Source organism: Carya illinoinensis, chromosome 9 (assembly GCF_018687715.1).
Source record: "Carya illinoinensis cultivar Pawnee chromosome 9, C.illinoinensisPawnee_v1, whole genome shotgun sequence".
NCBI lineage: Eukaryota > Viridiplantae > Streptophyta > Magnoliopsida > Fagales > Juglandaceae > Carya > Carya illinoinensis.
Genome location: NC_056760.1, coordinates 17,360,727 through 17,371,888, shown reverse-complemented (window position 1 = coordinate 17,371,888; position 11,162 = coordinate 17,360,727). Strand labels below are relative to the sequence as shown.

The 11,162-nt window shown below is 37.3% G+C and overlaps 1 protein-coding gene and 1 long non-coding RNA gene across 2 annotated transcripts; one reads left to right on the top strand and one right to left on the bottom strand.

Moving 5' to 3' along the window:
* The first annotated feature begins 1,626 nt into the window (after window positions 1-1,626).
* LOC122275481 lies at window positions 1,627-3,754 on the top strand. Its single transcript, XR_006228558.1, has 2 exons — window positions 1,627-2,019; window positions 3,212-3,754. It is a non-coding gene; the product is annotated as an uncharacterized LOC122275481 (long non-coding RNA).
* Window positions 3,755-4,507: 753 nt separating this feature from the next.
* On the bottom strand, window positions 4,508-10,023 carry LOC122276870 (probable LRR receptor-like serine/threonine-protein kinase At3g47570). The gene is made up of 6 exons (XM_043086765.1): window positions 10,016-10,023; window positions 9,874-9,952; window positions 7,748-8,780; window positions 7,510-7,581; window positions 5,173-7,152; window positions 4,508-5,055 (listed from the first exon to the last, which is right to left on the bottom strand). The coding sequence occupies exons 1-6, from the start codon at window positions 10,021-10,023 to the stop codon at window positions 4,700-4,702; spliced, it is 3,528 nt and encodes a 1,175-aa protein (XP_042942699.1). The 3' UTR covers window positions 4,508-4,699.
* Between the last annotated feature and the right edge of the window lie 1,139 nt (window positions 10,024-11,162).

Below are 11,162 nucleotides of genomic sequence, written 5' to 3'. Positions count from 1 at the left end.
TTTAATTTAATTAGAGTCACTAGAACTAATAAAACTGTCACCAATGTGTGATTTTGTGAAGGCTACAGCCACCAATAAGGAAGGCATCATTGCCAAGATACTGACGAAGATTGGAGAGCATATCCGAGTTACCTATCATGTGAGTGGAAGCACCGATGTCGCAGTCCATTCTGCATCATCAGTGCAATTTTCAAGAGTCATGGCAGCTAATGTTTGAGGCATAATATTGTGGAGTTGGCGAGCATGATCCAGCCGGTGTCAGCATTTTAACACTATGGCCCTTCTTCTCACAAAATTGACATGTCTCCACGTGATTAGTATCACAGGCAGTGTCAAAAGCAATATTTGTGACAAGGGATTCGAGAGTGACATGTGGTTGGCTTGGGAAAGAAGCCATCTCCTCTGGAAGAAAACATGCGTTGCTTAGACCTGATATTGCCGTGGCTTTTATTAAATAACTAGTAGTGAGTTAGGTGCAGTAATTTTATCTCAAGTACTTGGCTGGCTAAATCTAGCCAACCTAAATTACTGGCTAATTTTTTTTTTACCATAAAATATTCTTCCTGCCAGGCATAGCCAGCACGCACAAAGCCTCATTCTCCACAAAACGTCTGCTGGTGAAAACCGAAAACACATCCTTTCTTCTGTCTGGCTTGAAGTCTCCCAGGGTGGAACATAGCCGAACTCAAGTAGAAAACCCATTTTTCTTTAGATTTCTCTCATATTTTGCTCTGTGGGGACTTCGTACTTTTTGGAAGAGTCTTTTACTTGGATTGTTTTTACCGAGATACTATTTTCTGGTTCTTGCTTTCTGGTGAGAAATTCTACTCCTTGTTCATGGATTGGTTTCATCTTTCTATGCTGCATTTGTAGAAGAAGATGGTTAAAATATTATATCCGTATGGTAGAAAATTAATATATATTTTTTTAATAAAGAATAAATATTTTAATTGTCATTAAAATAAAAAATAAAGATATTAAAATTAATATTTTAATAAATAGTAATAGATTTAGAAAATTTGTTATTTGATATTATTAAAAAGTGGTTAGTTAAATTTTAAAAAATGAATTTTTTAGTAGAAAGGATGGATAAATCACTACCAGTGCTCTAAGATTGGACTCAACTAAGAGATTGGTATTGGTTTTTGGATATGCATATTTAAAAACATCTCCGATTGATTTTTTCATTTAAAAAAAAAAAAAAAAACCTCAAACTGAGTTAAAATAATAATAAAATTTTTTTTCTTAAAATAAATTTTTTGTATATATTTTACATTTAGGATTTACTACATACATTTGATATTAATAATATAAAATATAATAATAATAAATATATTATTTATTTATTATATTAAAAATATAATACAATGATAAACATATATGTATTATAATAATAAAATAAAGGTAAAAGTGAAGGTTTGTTGTATTGTTAAGGGAGGGACAAAGGAAAGGGTTGTGAGAGAGAATGGGAAAAGAGAAAAATAATTAGTAAAATAATATTTGAAGAGTGAATAGTAAATGTTTAATTTTGTATAAGTACTGTTTATAACTATGTAAAAATATGAAGATGAATAATTTAATATAGTGAAATTGAAGGTCATATTGTGTAAATATGTCTTATGTAGGTGCGTAAACAATGCCCCCGCTCTTAAACCCCTGCAGTAGCGGCACGAGCTCAACATACAAGGGCATTGACGGCTTGAGCATGGTGGTGGTGAAGGGTGCTCTTAAACACCTTGATCTTGTCACCAACCAGCCGTCCAATTGCAGCTAGATGATCTTACACAGTCCTGAGGTTCTGGAGGTGATCTTACAAAATTGCCAACGCCTTCGTTCTCATCTAGGTCAGCTACTGGGTAAGTTCGAACCCTTGTTCTTGGGAAACTTGAGCATGAGCCTCTTGAATAACATGCTCGACTTGGCAAGAAGTTTCAAGACCGACAACCTAACTGAGAGATTCCTCGGAAAGGGTACCGACAATCCAGCCACGAAGTAGTCAATCTGTCTTCGCCATTGCAGGTATGTGGAACTAAGTTCTTTGTGATTGGTTGATGTTAGAAATTGTTACGGGGAAGAGTAACATGAAATATCGACCAAATGGGAATGATGTATGCTTTCTATATTGGGTAAGATTGATCTAAATCCTTAATTATATGCATTTAAGAAAACATATGACTCAAGAGGTCTTGTCTCTCAGCCGAGGCCACAACTTGCTCCCTCCATACGGGGTATTTTCACTGGTTCAATCATAGGATCACAAAAGTGTTCACTGAGAGTGAAATTGAGTCCATGGGACTTGGGAGTAAGACTCTCTTGCTCTCACACTGGCTCTAGATATCATAAAGAGAATTGCAAATCAGGTATTTGTGAAAAAGTCTCTTACACTGTGAGAGCTTATCGAGTGCCTTGTATTATTATATGTAAGAATGTATAAAGGATGTGTATCATATGGAAAACAAATTAACGGTACAATTTTGAAAAATATATTATGAGGACTCGATGTTTGATTGTGTAGTTTCCATTCTTGTGCTTGTAGTATTGGGTCCTTGATTGGTTGCAAGGTTTCCTTATGTAAATTTGTAGCCATTGGGTGTAGTTCTTGGTTGACTTGGTTGAATGTACGACTATTATCAGTAAGTTATATGCTAGGAGATAATTCTATTCTTCATTTCTCTGTTTTCCCTCTGTGTTTCTTTGAAATGCTACTCCGAAACTAAGCCAGATAGGGCAGCATTTAAGAAACATGAATATGTAACTATGTTTCTGTAGATGTTAAAGATTGATGCGGGGAAGAGCAACATAAAATATCGACCAAATGAGAATTATGTATGCCTTCTAGATTGGGTAAGATTTATCTAAATCCTGAATTATATATGTTTAAGAAAGTATATACATGAGTCATGCTGCTTCTTTATGCCTTTTACACCCAACGTGATCATCCTGATCTGTTACTCTAGAATTGAGCAACAAAATAAACTGAACTAGGTCGATATTGGAATGGCTTCACATGTCTTCATTTTTGTGATCACAGTTCATTGGACACATAGTTTTGCTCTTTGTGCATGAGTTATGAGTTCACATACTTCAAATATATATATATTTTGTTTATCTTGCATGTTTGGTTATGTCTTTCTCTTCTATTGATTCTCTACTTTTCATTTACATTTGTTCATGCAATGCCTATTCCGGGCCTTTGTTCTACAACAAAAAGGTGATTTAATGAAGCAGGTGGATCGAAAGTTGGGCTCCGAGTTCAACAAGGAGGAGGCAATAATTACAATGATCAAAGTTGCTCCACTTTGTGCTAATCCATGACCAGTAGACTCACCATATCTGCAGTGTTAAGCATGCTCGAAAGCCAAATTATTGCTAATGAAGATATCATGGATCCAAGCATATATGGTGATGAATATAGGCTTAGAGCTTCAAGAGACCAGTTTAATCAAATCCAACAAGGAGTAGCTCAAGTGAATCCGAGACCCTTATTCATTCATCAGATCCGACATGGTTTGGAACTTCTACTTCTACCCACGTCCTCTATCCACTTAAAATATTTTTCCCCACCATGCAGAATATATTTTCTAATAATAAGATACGATATTTGCTTCACCAATCCCAACTTCCAAGAGTGGAAGAAACAACAGTCTACTTTAAGTCCATGCTTCTTAAGAAACAACAGTGGGGGAAATCTGGTTTTAAGATGAAGATGTAAGATCCTTGTCTTTTTAATCAAATCCTAGAAATGCTTCCTCTAGATTACTTGCATTATGATATGGAGGTTATAATAACTAGTTGATAGGAGGAAATGTTTTTATGCTAAGCACCGGAGTCTTCTATCCTCTTGTTTTCCTTGAACACAAGTTAACATCGAAGTCTCTCCCAAAAATGATGGATAAACGACATTGAAAATTATGGATTAATTTTCATTGAAAAAATCTGTAACAAAATTTGAAGTCAGTACACCTCAACCATTCTCTCTGTTTCTTGTCAAAATCCTTCTTATAATTTGTTGAGGAGAAAGGAAGGGGAAGACCAGAAACAGAGCAGCAGTAGAAGCAACTTAGGGTAAAATTCATTCATGAATGTCATAACACCGACTTCTATATCATACCATATTTTTTAAAGTAATAGAAATTGAAGATGCCACTTCATATGAGGGGGATTTGTTAAGCATGATAGTACAGTGAAAGGGTAGAATTGAAGGTTGGACTTCTTAAAAAGCAACTCAAATATAGCAAAATAAAAACAACATTATGCTTTAAGTGGCCAGTCTTAATATACACATCAGTCTTGCAACCAGAGTTGTTTGCATATTTATATGGAACGGCTTCTACTCACAAAGTCCCAGAATGGGCAATGTCATGGCTCTCAACTCTCGATATATAGCCATGAAGTGCAAATGGGGTTGGCAGAATTGCCCAGAATGAGTTTAGAGAAAAAGTCAAAATCTCAGACTTTGAACCTTTTTCCTCCCCTTATGCAATGTTGGGAGTAAATCTACAAAGAATGATACAACTCTCAATAATTTTGCTTGGATTCATAGCTTTGAAACTGATTTGATACAAACGTCACAACATGCAATCATTATTTGGAAGGAAAAGGTTATAGACAAGTCCTTGTAGGAGACTCCCTAGACTTGTATATTATTTGGAAAGCCTCGTACATCAAAGGGTTATAAACAAACTTGACACTCTAAACGTTAGCCTCTAATTCCAATATCCTGTAGAAACTTTCGTTTGATCTTCTGTAGTGTACTTGAAACATTTTTTACATCGATCCTTTGTTCAGGTAAATCTGCACAACAGTTCAAAGCCAATCCCATAATGGAGGACAAACAATTCTCCATAACAGAATAATCAATTTTGTCTCCCAATAAATTGATATCAACAACTTCCATTATCGAAAGGAATAAGGATTCTTCTACCAAACGCTTCAAGCTCACTTCACCTGTAAATATATCATCTGTAGGCTTCTTTTTCGTGAAAGTTTCCATCAATAAAATCCCATAGCTATAAATGTCGCCTCTTGCAGAAACAATACCTTCAGATCCGTACTCTGTACATACATTATAATGAAAAAAAATTAATACAAAGAAACAGAAGGAAAAGGTCAGTATTTTACCAAAAGATCAACATGGTAAGTTTTAATATAAGACTAGAATGTGAACCTCACCTGGTGCCATATACCCAATGGTAGCAAGAGTCATGGTTTGCGTCAGAGAAATCCCATCACTTAAGAGTTTGGCAATACCAAAATCAGCAACATGTCCAACCATATCTTCATCTAATAAGATATTGCTGGGCTTTAAGTCACAATGAACAATAGGTGTTGAATAACCCAAATGAAGGTATTCTAGTGCTGTTGCCACATCAATCATTATATTTAGCCGTTGTAACATATTCAAATGGCGACCTTCATGGTACAACCATACATCAAGGTTCGCATTAGGCATGTATTCCATTACAAGGGCTTTGAAGTCCATGTTACTACAAGCACTAATGATTTTGATAAGATTTCTGTGACGAATATTCCGTAATACCTCACATTCTACGTCAAAACTTTTGAATGCCCCCTCTACTTGCAACTTTAGAACTTTTATTGCAACATTCGTGCCATCTAAGAGTGTTCCTTTGTAAACAGATCCAAAGCTTCCTTCTCCAAGTAAGTTGTTTACGTTAAATCCTTCTGTTGCTCGCAGAATTTCTTGATGCGAAATTCTTCTCATTGTTGCTAGTGGGGATATTTCTAGATCTAGACCACCTGACAATCTGACATTCCTCTTCTTATGTCTTGTTGAGAGTAATGCAAGAAACAAGATAAGAATCATTAACCCAATTGGTGGTAATACATATTTAAGTATATGTGCTCCTGTGGCCTTGTTTTTGCATGGTGGAACTTGCAACCGAGTATCACCACAAAGTGCATCGTTTGACATAAACGCCGTAGCTGGTAAGTTTACAAACAATCCTCCTTTAGGAATTTCTCCTCGAAGTTTATTGAAAGATAGATTTAGATATTTGAGATATCGAAGTGCTTCTAAGGACTTAGGAATCTCTCCAGATAACTTGTTATCAGAAAGATCTAAGAACTCTAAGCTTACCATTTTACCAAAAGATTCTGGAATTGAGCCTTCTAGTTGATTGGCTGCCAATGATAGGTTCGCAAGATCTTGTAGCCCACCAATGGTTTCTGGGATAAAACCGGAGAATTGATTTCTTGACAGATACAATAATTTCAGGGTCTTCATATTTCCAATCTCTAATGAAAGAGAACCACTAAGAGAATTTGATTGCAGGTCGACTTCCAAGAGATATGTAAGGCTCCACAAGCTCAAAGGAACTATATAAGTTAATTGGTTGGAGCCTAGATACAGATTTCTCAGCGAAGTTAGATTATTTATGCATGCAGGAATGTGTCCAGAAAGCTCATTACCGCCAAAACCAATATCAACCAAATTGGTCAAGTGACAGAGATCAGATGGGATCGGGCCTTTTAGTCTATTACCTTCAAGGTACAGACCTTGCAGCATGCGTAATCTTCCTACTGTATTCGGAATAGGTTCTTCCAGTTTATTGTAGGCAAGGCTTAAAACGAACAAGCTACTTAAATTACCAGTTTCTATGGGAATTCCACCTTTAATACTGCAATTAGATAGATAAAGATTTTGCAGAGAGCGGGAGAGGTTTCCAACAGAATTGGGAAGGATGATATCAAGCGGATTCTTGAACAAATTTAACTCTGTGAGATATATGCAATTCGATAAAGAAGAGAACAAATCCGGAGATTCTAAGGTCATATTGTTGTTTCCTAGGTGGAGAAGCTGAAGGAACCTTAAATTCCCTAGTGTTTTAGGAATCAAACCAGAAAATGAGTTCGAAGACAAGTCTAGATGAGTGAGCTGTGAAGCATTAGAGATAGAACTTGGTATTGTTCCAGTTAATTCATTGTTTGCCAGAGAAATCTCCCGAAGATTGGGAAGGAAGAGGCCAAAATTGGGTGGTAGATGGCCTGAGAGGTTATTGAATTCCATTGCAATATATTGTATGGTTGAGATATTGAATATCCCAAATGGAATTGAGCCAGCAATACTACTGTTTGTGATAGTGAAAACCTCTAGATTTTGTAGATTGCCAATTTCTCTTGGTAATGCACCTGTCACAAAATAAATAATCATATATATATATATATATATATATATATATATATTTTTTTTTTTTAAAAAATTGTGCTTATATAAATCGTAAAACTCAGCACATTCCTAAAGAAACAACCAAGACTTCATAGAGCTAACAAACAAAGTTGACAATAAACAATTATGACCCAGAATCGCGTGGCCATTTGGTTGTTTAGGACCTCAATCATGCAACTTCACTCTGCCAGTCAATCACACTAACAATTTTAATTTTGTAAGTTGTTAAGGTCAAACTCTATAGCATTACTTTGGTTTTATTATAGCTGAATCAATGATGACATCCACATAATCGACCCAACCAAGAGTACTCATCATACCTTTAAAGTCGTTGAAGCCAAGATATAATTGTGCAAGCATGGTTAAGTTCCCTAGTTCTGGGGGTACTCTTCCTGTGAAATTGTTGTAGGATAATGAAAAAGATTGCAGCTGTTAGCAGTTGAACAAAGCAGATGGGATAGCACCTGGGAAACCGTTTACCATTATAAAATAAAAGATCGAGTTTTTTCTTAGAACCAGTAATGGAAAATATAATCGACCAACCAAGACTATATATACCTTCAAATTTGTTGTTGTCAAGATCTAGATATACAAGCATGGTTAAATTCCGTATCTCTTGGGGTACTCTTCCGCTGAAATTATTAAACGACAACGACAAAACTTTTAGCTGTGTGCACCTGAACAAAGTGGATGGGAGTTCTCCAGAAAACTGATTTCGAATTATAGAAAGACTGTTTAAGTTGGGAAGATGATCAAACATATCCATTGGTAGTGCACCAGACAGCTCATAATTAGCAGCAAGATCAAGGATTTGCAGTGAGGGGAGGTCGAAGAAAATTGAGGGCATCGGGCCCGAAAGCTTGTTCCCTCCGAGATAAATTTCTTGCAAGGTAGATATGTTGAAGATGGAGGAAGGTATGGAGCCAGAAAGCTGGTTAAGACTACAACTAAGACGCTGCAATGAAGATATGTTAGATAGGGATGGTGGGATAGTACCTGTAAAAGTATTACCATGTAGAGCCAAATATTGAAGTTTTGACAACAATCCGAGCCATGATGGGAATTCTCCGCTGAAATCATTGAATCCAAAATCTAAGCTTTTCAATCGGCGAAGATAAGCCAATTCTTTGGGTACTGAGCTACGAAAGCTGTTGTTTCTGATGTTTAGTCTAACAAGAAATGAAAGGTTCCCCATTTGTGGAGGAATTGTACCTTCAAGGGCCATATAGGAAAGGTTTAAGGCTGTGATTCGATGATGCCTGGAACCACACCTCACACCTACCCAGTTGCATACAGAGGTACTTGTTGACCAATTGTTTGTCAAGACATTATGAGGATCATATTGAGAAATGCGAGCTTTTAAGGCAAGCAGAGCATGTTGATCAGAGGTAATGTTTCTGAGAGTTGCTGCATCGACTACGCTGATGGGCACGTAAGATTGTGCCACAAACAGAGAAACAAAATGGATGAGAGAAAAATAATAAGCTGTGGCCATGACAGATGGAGTATGTGTTGGTGCGTTACAACGATCAGCGTAGAACTCGAGGTTGGGATCAAGAGGCTTTATATAGAAGGAGATCAGTCCCGCATTCTAGAAATAGTAGGAGAGATGATCAGAGGTTAAAAATTTGCGAAATTAATTTGTCTATGCATTAATTCATACGCAAACGCCAGGTCAATAGACACCATGCATGCTACCTAATACACAAGAAATCATGTATACTAACCGTATAATTTATGAGCAGTGCTACACCATCTCTGGGTGTAGCATGAGATGAGTCACGGTAAGGGCAATTTTTTTTTTTTTTTTTATACTTTAAAATATATTTTTTTTTTAAATTTACAATATTATTAAAAAGTATTTTCTAAATTATTAAATAAAAAAATTACCAGAAGAGGTAGATTTATTCATAATTTATAGTTGACGTGCTTCATCTTCCTTCCGTTAACGTCCTTAATTTTCTCAACAATTTATTGCTCTTTAGTCAGTCCTAGCTGTCGTCATAAATAACGTGGACGTGAGTTTTGGTCCGTAGACTTTGAGGTCTTCGTCCAACCTCGAAGTCATACATTCATGCAGCCTGACGTTCATTTCCATTTGTAGAATGGAAACTTGATGAAAGAGAATCAAAAAATTAGGAGAAAAAAAACGACGACGTTAAAGTCATAGCGTAGCAAGCGAGAGGGATAGAAAAAACGCTCTCCCTTTGAACGTCTAATAGTAGTTGTTTGTTATACTTTTGAAAAGTATTTTTCAAGTTTTGTTTTACTTTTGAATGTGTAATAGTATTGTTTTACTTTTCGATTTTTATATCGAGTTTCTATTATAATTTGAATATAGCAAGTTCTCGCCCATCCGTAAATCCATTCACAAAAGATTAATCAATTTCATGATTAATATGCACTTTGGATTGAATTCGAATGCATATTAATATGCATTAAATGCATATTAAGTTATCCCAATTTTAAGATAAAATGGAATCCATGAAGATTGAGATTAATTATATTTTTCACGACACCTATAATTATTTTTAAAATTATATTTTCAAATAAGAGTATTTATTTAAAATAATTTTTATAAATACTAATATAGTTGTTTCTTGTGGCACGGAACACTAATTGTACCGCCCCACATGAACATCATTCAAACGTCTCAACTAACAGAAACTCCAACAAATTCTTACTTCCCCATGAGGCACCAAAGGATGTGTCATGCCAAATGCTGGTTTTATCCCTGTAGAGTGCGGTTCAGCCCTCGGCTGCCTGACATCAACAGAATTTCCATCAACTTTATCTCCATCAGCGGAATCGTTTCCAAATACTTACCTCCCCATGAGGCACTAAAGAGATAAGTCACGCCAAAGGCTGGCTTTTTCCCTCTTGCAATAAAGTGTGAGTCAGCCCTCAGCTACTCGACATCAACGAAATATCCATCAATGGAATCTCCATCAATGAAATCTCTATCATTGAAATCTCCACTAGCGGAATCTCCACCAACTGCTAACCTTCCTGTGGGGTACTAAATGGATGAGTGTAATGCCTAAGGTTGCTTTATCCCTCTTGCAATGGAGATCGGGCTAGCTTTCAGCCACCCGGCATTTACCTTCCTCGTGAACGTCAACAGGTAGGAGCGGGTTTAATCCCTGACTACTTGGTACTTACCTCCCCACGGGGCACCAAAGGGCAAGATGAACCTTAAGGCCGTCTTTTCCCTCCTGCAAGAGAGAGCAAGTCAAGCTCTTCAGCCACCTGACAACTTACCCCAAACTCTACCACGATGAAGAGTGGAATCAATATCCCTCACTTACCTTTCATGCGATGCCAATGGGTGGAAGTGGGTACAGTTACAAACTGCCTGAACTAACTACCTCCTCGCAAGGGTCAATAGGTCGGTCCAAACCCCTCGGCGACCTAGCTTCCCCCACAGAAGAGAGCGGGTCTGGCCTCTCAGCCACCCAAACGAATTACCCCGTCCCTATCACGGCAAAGTGCAGATTGATTATTCAACTATATGACATTTACCTTCCCCACAGGGTACCAAAGGGATATGTTTAATGCTTAAGACTACTTGATCCCTCCCATGGCAAAGTGCAGGCTTGTCCTCAGCTACTCGACAACTTATTTTCCTTGTGAGCATCGATAGGAGGGAGCGAGTCCAGTCCCAAATTGCCCAAATAGACTACCTCTCCATGACGGATGATAGGTAGGATCAGCCCACGGTGGCTTGACCTCTGCACGAAAGGGAGCGGGTCCAGCCTCTCAACTGTCCAAACAACTTATCCCAACCTCTGCAATGACAAAGAGTGGGTTCAACTCTAGCCTGACCCTCACCTACCTTCCATATGACGTCAACGAACGGGAGTGAGTCTTGTCCCAAACTGCCCGAATAGACTATCTCCCCGTGAGGGATAATAGGCAAGACCAACCCCCTCGGCGGCCTCAACTCCCCACAGACGAGAGTGGGTTTAGCCTA

What these genes read in the sequence shown, in the direction of transcription:
- LOC122276870 (XM_043086765.1), bottom strand. An exon ending in TGACAACAACAAATTTGAAG is followed by an intron (nt 7,582 to 7,747) that starts GTATATATAGTC and finishes ACAATTTCACAG; the next exon opens with GAAGAGTACCCCCAGAACTA. An exon ending in TGGCTTCAACGACTTTAAAG is followed by an intron (nt 7,153 to 7,509) that starts GTATGATGAGTA and finishes ATTTTGTGACAG; the next exon opens with GTGCATTACCAAGAGAAATT.